The sequence below is a fragment of the Panthera tigris genome, chromosome A3 (genome assembly GCF_018350195.1).
Source record: "Panthera tigris isolate Pti1 chromosome A3, P.tigris_Pti1_mat1.1, whole genome shotgun sequence".
Taxonomy (NCBI): Eukaryota; Metazoa; Chordata; class Mammalia; order Carnivora; family Felidae; genus Panthera; species Panthera tigris.
The window spans coordinates 25,480,927-25,496,489 of NC_056662.1; the positions used below are offsets into that span (position 1 = coordinate 25,480,927).

Genomic DNA, 15,563 nt, shown 5'->3' on the forward strand with positions numbered 1-15,563 from the left:
AGGTAACATTTTTTGCTTCTGGGCATAGCCACTGATTTTTGATGGGACATTTAACATCGTGATACTAATTTTTAAGGTCTGGATTTTGTGTTGGGCTTTGTTCTGATAGGTGATTATGTTACCTGCAGTTCAGTTTGATTCTGTCAGGGCTCGATTTCAGGTTTTGTTAGGAAAGCTTTTTTATCCCAAGAATAGTTTAGCCTCATTGCTAAGGGGTGGCTTTCTGGAATTAGTACTGCATGTCCCAAGGAATCAATGAGGACTGTCATTAATTGTGATTGTGATAAGTTGTGATTCCCAGCCCTGCATGAGCTCTGGAAACACATCTGCTGACAGTTCCGTGGTTACTTTTTTTGCCTGACTTTGTGGAGTTTCACTGTGATAAACATTCAGCAAAGACTCAAGGGATCCCTGTGCATGTTTCTATAGCTCTTTTTCTGCTTAGCTCCCTCGTCTTTAGAACTTGCTCCACAATTCCTATCTATTGCAGGCTCCCTGAACTCTGATGTCTTTTTCCTAAATCCAGAGAGAACCACTATGGTGTGCCTCAAGATCTTCCTGCCTGCTTGGCATGCCCTGGTCTGACACATGCCTTCTGGCAAAACACAAGGGTGATTGGAGGGCTCATCTCATTTGTTTTCCTTTTCTTGGCTTCACAGTCTTGCACAGTCTGTTGTTCAGTATCTGAAAATAGCGATTTCATATATTTTGTCCAGTTTCTGTTTAAGGCCAGAGAATAAATTTGATTCTTGACATTTCATCATGGCTGGAAGAGAAAAACTTGTATGTATTCTAGAAGTTAATACCATCATACTGGTTTTATTATTGTCCTGACCCTGTCTTCTGTATGTTGTGATGGAGACTCTGGCTTCATGTCTGCCTATTCATTACGGCAAGTAACCTAGGCCAAACAACCCCAGAACATTCCTGAGTGGTTACTATGAGACCGGATAAAGTGAAAGTCAGTTTGTTAAGTGTATCACCCATATGTTCTTGCTTTTAGGACTATTGGAAGTCCATTCCTAAGGAAGGTAATTCTGCAATGAAAGACTGATTGAGTCATTTAAACAGATAGTTAGCAAAATTTATGGAGTCTCTCTAGTGTGCCATGTGCTGTCCTTGTTGCTGAGCAGCAGTAAACACGTAGTCTTTTTTTTTTTTTTTTAATCTCTACATTCAACATGGGGTTTGAACTCAGAACCCCGAGATCAAGAGTTGCATATTCCACCAACTGAGCCAGCCAGGTGCCCCTTTGTAGTCTTAAGTGATTCCTTGATTAAGGAATGCTCTTTGAGTAAAACCCTTAGGGTTCTGAGACAGAGAAGGTATAATTTCTGCCGTCTGAGAACTGATAACTGTGACAGATTCATAAACTCTCTTCTCTTCTTTTTGCAGCACAGTAAACGCTCTGCCACTGACCTGTGTGGCCGGAATGATGGAAACCTTAAAGTGATCTTCCCTAATGTAGAGATGGAGGATGTTTCTAACTCTGGGGTCAGGGTTAGAGCTCAGCCTGGGGACTATGTGCTGGTGAAGGTAAGGTGTCCTTTTGGGCTTTTGGCCTGCGTTGTGAGATGGATGCTGGGTTGGATAATTTGGGGGAGTGAAATTTCTTCCAGGAGAAATTCTTTTTTTTTGTGAGAGAGTGCAAGTGAGCGAGGGGCAGAAAGAGAGAAAGAGAGAGAATCCCAGGAGGGAGAGAGAGAGGGAGAGAGAGAGAGAGAAAGAAGCAGGGCTCACCCGAAGCGGGGCTGGAACTCATGAACTGTGTGATCATGACCTGAACCAAAGTCAGATGCCTAACTGAGCCATGCAGGCACTCCCAGGAGAAATTCTTTAGTAAAATAAAAATCTCTTCTCAGTCTGAACATCGAAAGGGCACCTTGAGTTGAATTTAAAAAAAAAAAACATTTTTTTTAGTGTTTTTTTATTTATTTTTGAGACAGAGCATGAGCAGGGGAGGGGCAGAGAGAGAGGGAAACACAGAATCTGAAGCAGGCTCCAGGCTCTGAGCAAGCTGTTGGCACAGAGCCGGATGTGGAGCTCGAACCCATGAACCATGAGATCATGACCCGAGCTGAAGTCGGATGCTCAACTGACTGAGCCACCCAGGTGCCCTTGGAATGAATTCGTTACTACACCTTTCTTCTTTTCAAGCCCTTCCCATCCCAGCAAATGGCACACTCAGTTGCTCAAGCCAAAAATACAGGATATGTCCTAGATACTCAACTTTCCTGTACATCTGTTTCAGCTCACTTCTGGAATATATCTTAGACCTACCCATTTCTTTCCATCTCCAAGCCACCATCATTTCTTGGCTGGGAGATTTCAGTAGGCTTCTTATGATTTTTTGCTTCTGTATTTTAAAGATGAATTATTTTATTGAAGCATGTCATAAATGTAGAAAATTGCCCATATTATATACTTGATGAATTATCACAAAGTGACCCTATCCATGTAACTACCACCCAGATCAAGAAATAGAATATTTTCAGAACTTCAGAGACCCTCATGTTCCTACTAGTTACTTCTCTTCCCTACATTCTAATTTCTGATACCATTGTTCAGCTTTGCCTATTTTTTTTTAATTTTTAAAAAATATTTATTTATTTTTGGGAGACAGTACAAGCAGGGGAGGGGCAGAGGGAGAAGGAGACACAGAATCTGAAGCAGGCTCCAGGCTCTGTCTGAGCTCCGAGCTGTCAGCACAGAGGCTGATGCAAGGCTTGAACCGATGAAGCGTGGGATCATGACCTGGGCCAAAGTTGGACGTTTAACCAACTGAGCTGCCCAGACGCCCCTGCCTATTTTTAATTGTTATAAAATTGAATCATACAGCATGTAGTTTTGGTGCTTGTCTTCTTTTCCTCAGTCTTATGTTGTGCAGTACATTTGTGATTATATATATCCATGTTGTATGAATGTACCCACAATTTGCTTATGCATTGTACTGTTGCTGGTCATTTTGGTTGTTTCCATTTTAGAGCTGTTATGAATCGAATTGCTGAGAATATTTCTGTACATGTGTTTTTGTGCACATATGTATTCATTTCTGTTGGGTATATGGCTTAGAATTGCTGGGTCATAGGGTGTATGATAGAACTAGCTAAAAGTAATTGTACCCTATTGCACTCCCACCAGCAGTGCATGAGAATTCCTAAGGCTTTAGATTCCCCACTTCCATTCTTTTTTTTTTTTTTTTTTAATTTTTTTTAATGTTTATTTTATTTTTAAGAGAGAGACAGAGTATGAGACAGAGTGCACGAGCAGGGGAGGGGCAGCGAGCCCCTCTGAGCACACTCAGTTGCTCAAGCCAAAAATACAAGCCCAATGTGGGGCTCAAACTCACAAACCTTGAGACCATGACCTGAGCCAAACTCGGATGGTCAACCAACTGAGCCACCCAGGCTCCCCTCCCCACTTGCATTCTTGCCCTCCTCTAGTCTGTCTGCACTCCGGTAGTCATGGTTGCTGGGGTCTTTCTAAATCAGATCACTCATTCCTCTGCTTAAGCCCTCTAGTGGCTTCTCATTGGAGCCAGCATGAAATGCACCATGTCCAAGGCTTTATATGATCTGTCCCACCCACCTTTCTAACCTCATGTCCCCTCCACTCTTCTTACTCCTCTCTTCTCCAGCCTTGGTGTCCTCTTTTTTGCCCTTCAGACCAAGTTCTAGTGAGAGGCTTTGTACATGTTGTGTTGTTTGGGAGACTCTTGATTTTTACGTGACTGCCATCTTTTTAACTTTCAGTTTCTCTCTGAACTGTCACCTCCTTGAGAGGCCTTCTCCTTAGGGAAGCTAAAGCAGGTTCCCTCTGCTTGCTCTTGTCATTATTTATTACATTAGCCCCTTTTATCATCATAACACTTTTCAGTGCCTGTTGTCATCTTTGTTTACATATTTGTTTTCAGTCTTCTCTTGAAATCTCCTTTGGGGCCACATGCGTTCAGCTCCCAGGGAGGAAGAACAGCTTTTCTCACCAAATTTGGGCCATAAATATCTTAAGGAAGAATTTGACTGGTAAGCCTGGATCAAAGCTTGTCCCTGGGGTTAGTTAGGAGGACAGGATCTGTGATGGGCAGCCCACACCAGAAACTCATGGTTGGTGCTGGAGAAGAGCCGTCTATCTCCCAAGAAAAAAGGGAGAAGTAGCAGTTTGGACCTGAACTAATTTAGACTTCTTCAATGATACATATTACCATTGCATTAGATGTTAGATATCTCTTCCTTCCAGGATTGGGGGCACATGGGTGCAGTCTCTGTTGGCCTGACACCACCTCCATTAGATCTCTATTGGTGGCCTCTCCTCTGGAGGCTCCGCATTAAGTCTCTCAAGTGCAGTCCTGCTTACTTTGTCTTCTCCTGACTGATTTTCTTTCAGATTACATCCACCAGCTCTCAGACACTTAAAGGACATGTTCTCTGCAGGACCACCCTGAAGGACTCCTCAGCATATTGCTGACCTGAGTAGATGGCCTTAGAGTTGACATGGGCTGTCCTTCCTGACAGGAAGGGAGATAGGACTGGTCACTAAAGAAAGAGGTAATGACGCTCTGGAGACAAGCTGCAAGTGGTGAAGCAACTTCATGTCAAATGGAAAATGTGTCTCTTTGCTGTTATGTGAACAGCTCTTACAGTCATTAAATTTACCGCAAGTAAAGTGGTTCCTTTGTCTCTCTTCTTTTACTTCACTTTTGTCTTGGTTAGTGTTTCTGGGATTTTCCCTACAGTCTGTTCTGTGTTAAGTGTTTTCCAACCCAGTTCTTGCTGTGGATACTGTTAACCTCTCTGATTTTGTACCCTGGACCCTAGGAGTTAGAGACTGAAGGAGGGGAAGATGGAGGGAACTCTTCAGGAAAAACTGCTCTAGATCTTTCTAATATTTTGGTTTAATGAATTGACTCAGTGCCTATGTCCTTACTTTATTGTCATATTTTACCTGAGGATTTCCCTCATGGACCTTTTTTTTCTGCCTGTCAGTTCATTCTTTGCCCTTAGGTCTGGCATCACTTGGGTTGTTTTTGTTTTCTGATTTTTTATAGTATGATTTTATTTTATTATTTTATTATTTATTTCTTTTTGTATTTATGTTATTTTATGTTTTTGTTTTAATTCCGTTTAGTTAACTGTTATATATAACTAATATGTTAGTTTCAGGTGTACAATATAATGAATCAACACTTACATACATTGTTCTGTGTTCATCACAAGTGTACTCCTTAATCTCCATCACCTATTTAATCCATCCCCCTACTGCTTCCCCTCTGGTAGCCATCAGTTCTCTATAATTAAGAGTCTTTTTTTTTTTTGATATGTCTCTCTCTTATTTTATTCCCTTTACTTGTTTTGTTCCTTAAATTCTGCCTATGAATGAAATCATACAGTGTTTGTATTGGACGTTTGAATTACTGTTCTTGTATTCTTTGGGTAAATACCTAGTAGTATAATTGCTGGATCATAAGGTAGTTATGCTTTTTTAAAGTTTTTATTTATTTATTTTGAGAGAGAAAGCACGAGCAGGGGAGGGGCAGAAAGAGAGGAGAGAGCAAGAATCCCAAGCAGGCTCCACACTGCCAGCATGGAGCCTGATGCAGGGCTCAGACTCCTGAACCATGAGATCATGACCTGATCTGAAGTTGGACGCTTAACCAACTGAGCCACCATGCTCAGGTAGTTATATTTTTAACCCTTTTTTTAAAAGTTTATTTATTTTGAGAGAGAGCACAAGTGGAAGAGAGGCAGAGAGAGAGGGAGAGAGAGAATCCTAAACAGGCTCTGTGCTGTGAACATGGAGCCCGATGTGGGGCTCGATCTCACGAACTGAGATCACGACCTGAGCCGAAATCAAGAGTCAGATGATTAACCAACTAAGCCACCCAGGCGCCCCTGTTTTTAACTTTCTGAGGAACCTCCATACTGTTGTCCACAGTGGCTGCACCAGTTTGTATTCCCACCAACAGTACATGAGTGTTCCTTTTTTTCCACATCTGCACCAACACCTGTGTCTTGATTTTAGCCATTCTGACAGTCGTGAGGTGACATTTCATTATAGTTTTGATTTGCATTTCTCTGATGATAAGTGCTGATGAACATCTTGTGTCCATTGGTCATCTGTATGTCTTCTTTGGAAAAATGTCTATTCATGTCTTCTACCCATTTTTTAATTGGATTATTTGTTTTTTTGGGTGTTGAGTTTTATAAATTCTTTATGTATTTTGGATACTAACCCTTTATGTGTATGCCATTTGCAAATACCTTCTTTGATTCTCTAGATTGCCTTTTAGTTTTGTTGATTGTTTTCTTTGCTATGCAGAGGCTTTTTATTTTGATGTAGCCCCAATAGTTTATTTTTGATTTTGTTTCCCTTGCTTCAGGAGTTATATCTAGAAAGAAGTTGCTACAGATGATGTCAAAGAAGACTGCCTGTGTTCTCTTTTAGGATTTTTATGGTTTTGAACCTCACATTTAGGTCTTTTCATCCATTAAAAAAAGCACAGCACAGAGCCTGACGTGGAGCTCAAATACACAAACCATGAGATCATGACTTGAGCCAAAGTCAGATGCTTAACCAACTGAGCCACCAAGGCGCTCCATCATCCATTTTAAATTTATATTTGTGTGTGATGTAAGAAAGTGGTCCAGTTTCATTCTTTTGCATGCTGCTGTCCAGCTTTCCCAGCACCATTTGTTGAAGACACTGTCTTTTTTCCCATTGGACGTTCTTCCTGCTTTGTCAAAGATTAATTGACCATATAGTTGTGTAGTTGTGGGTTCATTTCTGGATTTCCTATTCAGTTCTGTTGATCTATATGTCTATTTTTGTGCCAGTACTGTACTGTTTTGATTACTACGGCTTTGTAATATAACTTGAAGCCCAGAATTGTGATGCCTCCAGCTTTGTTTTCTTTTTCAAGGCTGCTTTGGCTATTTGGGTTGGTTGGTGGTTCCCTGCAAATTTTAGGAGTGTTTGTTTTAGCTCCGTAAAAAAAAAACGATGTTGGTGTTTTTTTGCCTTTTGAATTTTTTTTTTCTTTTAGAGTTTACTTTGTATAATTTTTTTAATAATTTACATCCAAGTTAATTAGCACATGGTGCAACGATGATTTCAGGAATAGATTCCTTAAGCCTCTTACCCATTTAGCCTATCCCTGCTCCCACAACCCCTCCAGCAACCCTCTGTTTGTACTCTATATTTAAGAGTCTCTTATGTTTTGTCCCCCTCCCTGTTTTTATATTATTTTTGCTTCCCTTCTGTTCATCTGTTTTGTATCTTAAAGTCCTCACATAAGTGAAGTCATATTTGTCTTTCTCTGACTAATTTCGCTTAGCGTAATACCCTCCAGTTCTATCCACGTAGTTGTGAATTGCAAGATTTCATTCTTTTTGATTGCCGAGTAATACTCCATTGTATGTATATACCACATCTTCTTTATCCGTTCATCCGTCGATGGACATTTGGGCTCTTTCCATGCTTTGGCTGGCGTTGATAGTGCTGCTATAAACATTGGGGTGCATGTTTCCCTTGGAAACAGCATACCTGTATCCCTTGGATAAATACCTAATAGTGCAATTGCTGGGTTGTAGGGTAGTTCTATTTTTAATTTTTTGAGGAACCTCCATACTATTTTCCAGAATGGCTGCCCCAGTTTGCATTCCCACCAACAATGCAAAAGAGATCCTCTTTCTCCGCATCCTCGCCAACATCTGTTGTTGCCTGAGTTGCTAATGTTAGCCATTCTGACAGGTGTGAGGTGGTATTTCATTGTGGTTTTGATTTGTATTTCCCTGATGATGAGTGATATTGAGCATGTTTTCATGCATCAGTTGGCTATCTGGATGTCTTCTTTGGAGAAGTGTCTATTCATGTCTTTTGCCCATTTCTTCACTGGATTATTTGTGTTTTGGGTATTGAGTTTGATAAGTTCTTTATAGATTTTGGATACTAACCCTTTATCTGATATATCGTTTGCAAATATCTTCTCCCATTCTGTCAGTTGCCTTTTAGTTTTGCTGATTGTTTCCTACGCTGTGAAGAAGCTTTTTATTTTGATGAGGTCCCAATAGTTTGTTTTTGCTTTGGTTTTCCTTGCCTCTGGAGATGTGTTGAGTAAGAAGTTGCTGCAGCAGAAGTCAAAGAGGTTTTTGCCTGCTTTCTCCTCGAGGATTTTGATGACTTCTGTCTTAGGTTTAGGTCTTTCATCTATTTTGAGTTTATTTTTGTATATGGTGTAAGAAAGTGGTCCAGGGTCCTTTTTCTGCATGTCGCTGTCCAGTTTTCCCAGCACCATTTGCTGAAGAGACTGTCTTTATTCCATTGGATATTCTTTCCTGCTTTGTCAAAGATTAGTTGGCCGTATGTTTCTGGGTCCATTTCTGGGTTCTCTGTTCTGTTCCATTGATCTGAGTGTCTGTTTTTGTGCCACTGTTGGTGTTTTGATAGGGATTGCTTATGTATAGAGTGCTTAGGGTAGTAGAGACATTTAACAATCTTTGTTCTTCCAAGCCATGAACATGGAATGTCTTTCCATTTCTTTGTGTCATTCAGTTTCTTTCATCAGTGTTTTACAGTTTTCAGAGTATAGGTCTTTCACCTCTTTGGTTAGGTTTATTTCTAGGTATCTTATATTGTTTTGTTGCATTTGTAAATGGGATTGATTCCTTAATTTCTCTGCTTTGTTATTGGTGTATAGAAATGCAACAGATTTCTGTATGTTGATTTTGTATCTTGCAACTTTACTGAATGCGTTCATCAGTTCTAGCAGTTTTTTGGTGGAATCTTTGGGGTTTTCTATATAGAGTATCATGTCATCTGCAAATAGTGAGAGTTTTATTTCCTACTGATGTAGATACCTTTATTTCTTCTTGTTGTCTGTTTGCTGTGGCTAGGACTTCCAGAAGTATGTTGAATAAAAGTGGCAAAAATAGACATCCTTGTCTAATTCCTGACTTCAGGGGAAAAGCTCTCAGTTTTTCCCCATTAAGGATGATATTAGCTGTGGGTTTTTCATATATGGCCTTTATTATGTTGAGGTATGTTCCCTCTAAACCTACTTTGTTAATGCTTTAATGCTTTGTGTAATGTACTTTGTCAAATGCTTTTTCTACATCTATTGAAAGGATTACATGGTTCTTAACCTTTCTCTGATTGATCTGATGTGTCATATTGATTGATTTGCAAATAGTCAATCATCCTGGCAGCCCAGGAATAAATTCCACTTGATTGTGATGGATGATTTGCTTCAGGTATTGTTGAATTCAGTTTGCTGGTATTTTGTTGAGAATTTTTGCATCTGTATTCATCAGGGATATTGGCCTGTAGTTCTTTTTTTTTTTTCTTTTTTTCTTTTTTTTTAAATTTTTTAATGTTTATTCTTTGAGAGAGAAAGAGAACACGAGCAGGGGAGGAGCAGAGAGGGAGACACAGAATCTGAAGCAGGCTCCAGGCTCTGAGCTGTCAGCACAGAGCCCAACACAGGGCTCGAACTCAGGAACCGTGAGATCACAACCTGAGCCAAAGTTGGATACTTAACCAACTGAGCCGCCCAGGCACCTCTGTAGTTCTCTTTTTTAATGGTGTTTTTATCTGGTTTTGGTTGCAAAGTAATAATGCTGGCCTCATAGAATGAATTTGGATGTTTTCCTTCCTTTTCTGTTTTGGAATGGTTTGAGAAGAATAGGTATTAACTCTTCTTCAAATGTTTGGTAGAATTCGCCTATGAAGCCATCTAGTCCAGGGCTTTGGTTTGTTGGGATTTTTGATTACTGGGTCAGTTATTACTTGGAGTTTTTGAAATGTCATTATCTATTAGTAGGCACTGAGCAGTCATTCTTGGACCATTCACTACCAACATTATGTCATTCTGTGGGTATCATGAAAAAAAACCTAAAAGATGTTAACATAGAATATTGGAGTCAGTCAAAGTAACTTGAGTAGTTATTCTTTTTTTTTTTTTTTTTAAGTTTATTTTTTTATTTTGAGAGAGATAGAGCAGGGAAGGGGCAGAGAGAGAAAAAGGGAAAGAGAGAATCCCAAGCAGGTTCCATGTGCAATCAGCGTGCAGAGCCCGATACAGGGCTCAAATCCTGAAATTGTGAGATCATGACCTAGCTGAATCAAGAGTCAGTTGCTCAACCAACTGAGCCACCCAGGTGCCCCTTATTCTTCTGTGCCTTGGTTTTCTCATGTGATATAAAGCTAAAAAATGCTTATCTCAAATGAAGTTCAATGAGATTATAACTTGTGAAGAGTTTAGCACTGCCTATGAAATAGTGAGTACTTATTACATGGGAATGATCATTGGAAGATTTTGCTTCTAAAAAAGACTGTATATTAGGGTATGTTGAGGCTTTTATTGCATGTCTGGCCATGATCTCATTTAGACCCTTTCCACTCACCTGTGTGACAGCCTTTGGGAACTCTTCCTCAGATGCTGGTTCCGCCCAGGAAGATTGGTTTCTGCTCGTAAGGTCCATTTATGGAGGAAAACATTTGTTATGGCTCTTCACCTCAGTTCTTTATTCAAAAGGCACTTTTTAAAAAGTTTTGAAATTTGAAATTTGACATATGAAGAAGTAAAATATACATACGATAAGTAATTCAAACAATACAATAGGTATCTATAATTGGTCAGCTTCCCTCCTGTCGCTTTCTCCTAATCTAGTTCCCTTTTATGAAGGCCAGTACTGTCAGAAGGTAGAGGAGGGACACTAAAGTATCTTCCAAACTGAGAAGGCATTTTGACACTGGAAAGTGAAGCAGGCCACTCTATACAGTTAACACCAAGTTTTATTCAGGGTAACTTACTGATGGGATTGGGCAGGTGACAGTCTAGGTATCGCATGGCTATTCTCTGCAAAGCCTGGACTTTAGCCCACAGGTTTTATAGAGCGAGGGTTTGTGCAGAAGGCATCGTGATGAGGTCAAAGTGTCTGACACTTAACAGACCTCGTGGTGCCACCTGTGTGCCAGAAAGTGGGGGAAGAAACTGTGTTATCTCTACTAGTTATATAAACAATTTTAGGGAAGACCAGAACCAGCCTTGTCACATTCCAGTCCAGGCATAGATTAACCTCTAAGGGGCCTGGGAACATGCAGCCTTCAGGGAGGTCATCACGCAGACAGGAACAAGCTAGGGGCCAAAGATGGAGTCAGTATTGTCAGCACTCCTAAAAGCATTTTTTTCATTTCCTATTAAGTCTTTTCAGAAATAGTCTCTGTATATACAGTGATTAGTGTCTCTTTGTTTTTACACAATGTTTGCATATAACACTATTGATAGCTTTATTGAGATAGGTATAATTAACATACAACTGATATGCACATGTTGAATGTGTACAATTTTTTTAGTGTGTTTATTTTTGAGAAAGTGTGTGTGTGCATGCATGCACGTATGAGCAGGTGAGGGGCAGAGAGCGAGGGAGACAGAGGATCTGAAGAGGACTCTGTGCTGACAGCAGAGAGCCTGATGCATGACTCAAACTCACAAACTGTGAGATCATGACCTGAGCTGAAGTCGGACGTTTAACCGACTGAGCCACCCAGGAGCCCCTGAAAGGGTACAATTTGATAAGTTTTAATGTATACACCCATGAAACCATCCCTAAATCAAGAGAGTATATCCATCACCTCTGAAATTTTCTCATATTTCTTTGTGGTCCGTCTCTCCAGTGATCCCTTATTCCCAAGCTACCATGGAATTTCTTCCATGTATTTTGACATGTTATATTTTTATTTCCATTAATTTCAAAATACTTTCCAATTTCCCTTTTGATTTCTTCTTTGACCCATGGGTTATTTAGAATAAGGTTCATTTACAGGGTGCCTGGGTGGCTCGGTCGGTTAAGTGTTTGACTTTGGCTCAGGTCATGATCTCACAGTTCATGGGTTTGAGCCCCATGTTGGGCTCTGCGGTGACAGCTCAGAGCCTGGAGCCTGCTTCAGATTCTGTGTTTCCCTCTGTCTCTGCTCTTCCCCCGCTCATGCTCTGTCTCTCTCTCTGTCAAAAATAAATAAACGTTAAAAAAAAAAAAAAGAATAAGTTTCATTTCCACATATTTGGGGGTTTTCCTGAGATCTTTATGTTGCTGATATGTAATTTAATTCCATTGTGGTCAGAGAATATACTTTGTCTTTAATCATTTGAATTTATTGAGATTTATTTAATAGCTCAGAAGATGATCTGTCTTGGTAAATGTTCACTGTACACTGGAGAAGAATATTCTGTTGTTGGGTGTAGAGTTCTATAAATGTCAGTCAGTTTAGGTTGTTATTCAAGTCTATAATATCCTTGCTTGCTTCTATCCAGTTCTTCTGTCAACTGTGGAGAAGAAGGTATTGACATTTTTGAAAATAATTATGTATTTCTCTCTTTTCCCCTTGTAATTCTATCATTTTTTGCCTCATATATTTTGAAGCTCTATCAATAGGTGAATAAACATCAAGGATTTTTATGTTCCTTTGATTAATTGACTCCTTTATCATTATGAAATGATCTTCTTTATCCTTGGTAATTTTTTTTTTTTTTTTTTAAGATTTTAATCTTACCTAATCTCTACACGCAGTGTGGGGCTCAAACTCACAATCCCAAGGTCAGGAGCTGCACGCTGCCCTGACTGAGCCAGCTAGACACCCCTCCCTGGTAATATTTTTTGCTTTAAAATCTACATTGTCTAATATTACCATAACCACTTTGGCTGATTTCCTCCCTTTCTCCCTTTTTTATTGAGATGTAATTCACATCCCATTAATTTCACCATTTTAAAGTATACGGTTCATTGGTTTTTAGTATATTCATAATTGTGACCATTTTTCATACTTGACTTATTACTGATGACCTTGACAGTTTTGAGGAGAACTGGTCAGATGCTTTATAGAGTGCTCCTCAGTTGGTTTGTCACATGCTTTTCTCATGATTAGACTGTAGTTACATGTTTGGGGGAGGAAGACTACAGAGATAAAGTACCGTTCTCGTCACATCCTAAGTGTACATACTGTTAATATGACTTAACACTGTTCATGTTAACCTTGATCACCTGGCTTGAGGTAGTGTTTGTCAGGTTTCTTCATTGCAAAATTGCTCTCCTCCCTTTCCACACTGTGCTCTTGGGACAAATGTCACTGTGCAGCTGAAACTTAACTAGTGGGAAGCTCTGCTCCACCTCCATGAGGGTGAAATAGCTATGTAAACCAGTTAGGGATTTTCTGCAGAGGAGATTGTCTCTTCTCCCCCCATTTATTTACTAAATTTATTTTTATCGGTATAGACTGCTGGATATTCATTTTGTACTTTGGTTTATAATCCAGTACCACTTTATTTTGTCGGTCCCATTGTTTCATCTTGGCAGCTCTTCCAGTTGCCCCTGTAACCCTTTGACATACTCCCATCATTGTGGTTTTCTTGAGCACTTTCTTACTTTCAGTAATTAATAAGATGCTCCGGAGTCATCTTTTATATTTTCTTTCTAGTCCTTTCTAGTCTCTAGAAGTTAGCCATTTCTCCAAGGGGTCCTGATTACTTTTATAGAGAATGGTATTAGAAACCAGCATCTGGGTGGTTAGTTGCTATTGTGGCTGGGAAGGTTTTTGTTTTGTATGACCTCCCAGCTCTCCTAGAGCTGAGCCTGCTGATTTTTATAGTTCTAGGTCTTAAACTCCTCTGCTGGTAAGAACTCATGAAATTCAGCCGCTCTGGTTTTCATAGCCAAATATTATTGGGATTTGTCTTCCCAGTCTCCCTGTGTGGATTCCCCGTGCCTGGGATGCCTGGTGTGAGGGTCTGTTTCTCTCCCCTCTCAGCACCCACGCCTTCGTCATCCCTCCCTCCCATGGACAGTCCTGCAGGTCCATTTATCTCTCCACCATTTCTCTTCCCTTCCTACCCTCCTCATTGTGACCTCTTCTCTGCATTTAGTTGTGGAGAGTCATTCTTCCAAGTCTTCGGGTCATTTACACTGATGTGGGTGTTACCTAGTTGTATCTGTGGGATGAGGTAAGCTTAGGGTTCTCCCACTCTGCCATCTTCTCTGGAAGTCTCTGTTTTGTTTAGTTTCTGTTTAGAAGTCTCTGTTCTATTTTATTTTTTTTAATGTTTATTTTCAGAGAGAGAGAGAGAGAGAGAGAGAGAGAGAGAGAGAGAACGAGCATGCGCGTGAGCGCAGCACGCAGATGCCTGAGTGGGTGAGGGGCAGAGAGAGCGGGAGAGAGGGAGAATCCCAAACAGGCTCTGTGCTTTCCGCACAGAGCTCACGAGATTGTGCCCTGAGCTGAAATCAAGAGTCCAGCACCCCACCACCTGAGCCACCTAGGCATCTCTAGAAGTCTTTGTTTCAGATGGAGGTGTGGCATTTAGTACATTCACAGTTTTGTGCAACCTCTGTCTAGTTCCAAAATATTTCCATCACTCCAAAATAAAACCCCATATCCGTTAGGCAGTTATGCTCCTCAGCCACTCCCTGCCTTCCTGGTAACTACCATTTTACATTCTGTTTCTGTGGATTTACCTACTTTAAATATTTCACATATACTGAATTGTACAATATATGATGTTTTGTGCCTGGCTTTGTTCACTGAACATAATCTTTTCAAGGTTGATCCACATTGTAGCATGTATGAATACTTCATTCCTTTTTATGACTGAAGCATATTCCTTTGTGTGTGCATGCATCTGCGTGTGAGTGTGTGTATGTGTATACATACCACATTTGTTTATCCATTCATCTATAGATGAACATTTGAACATCTAAAATGTTGAGGGGCGCCTGGGTGGCTCAGTCGGTTAAGCGTCCGACTTCGGCTCAGGTCATGATCTCACGGCTCGTGAGTTCGAGCCCCGTGTCGGGCTCTGTGCTGACAGCTCAGAGCCTGGAGCCTGTTTCAGATTCTGTGTCTCCCTCTCTCTCTCTGACCCTCCCCCATTCATGCTCTGTCTCTCTCTGTCTCAAAAGTAAATGTTAAAAAAAATAAAATAAAATGTTGAGTTGTTCAGATGTTTTGGCCATTGTGAACAGTGGTGCCATGAACAGTCGTGTACAACATTTGTTTGAATACCTGTTTTCATTTCTTTTGGACATATTCCTAGGAGTGGAATTACTGAGTATATGTAAATTTTATGTTTAACTTTTTAAGGAACAGCCAACCTGTTTTCCATAGAGATTGAACCATTCCTACTTGTAATGCATTAGGGTTACGATTTCTCCATATACTCACCAGTGGTTGAAAGGTTTTTAAGTAGGGAGCGTGTGTTTTATAAAGATATTCACTATCTTATAATTTCATTGTTGTTTTATAAAGAGCACCCTGGCTGCCAGTTGGGGAATGGATTGTGGGTGGCAAGGGCTGAAGCAGGGAGACCAGTTGCCCTGGTGAAAGATGATGATGATGACTTGGACCAGGATGGTGGTAGAAGCAAACAGATGAGAGGTGTTCTTGAGGCAGAATCCATAGGACTTGGTCTGTTGGTGAAAGAGAGAGGAATCAAAAATGATTCCACATGTCTGACTAGGGAACCTGAGTGGATCATATTGCCATTTACCGAGATGGGATTGACTGTGGGAAGTATGGCC

The 15,563-nt window shown here is 40.4% G+C and overlaps 1 protein-coding gene across 6 annotated transcripts in view; it reads left to right on the forward strand.

The window, feature by feature from the left end:
* The window catches only part of CDK5RAP1 (CDK5 regulatory subunit associated protein 1), a 191,084-nt gene that overhangs the window by 31,907 nt on the left and 143,614 nt on the right, over positions 1–15,563 (forward strand). For 5 of the 6 annotated variants that reach the window (XM_042980607.1, XM_042980606.1, XM_042980610.1 and 2 more), the window contains one exon: positions 1,396–1,536. In XM_042980607.1, the coding sequence (XP_042836541.1) occupies positions 1,396–1,536 (141 nt within the window). Of the gene's footprint in view, positions 1–1,395; positions 1,537–4,383; positions 4,973–15,563 lie in introns of those variants that run through there. The other variant, XM_042980611.1, reaches the window with a different exon arrangement.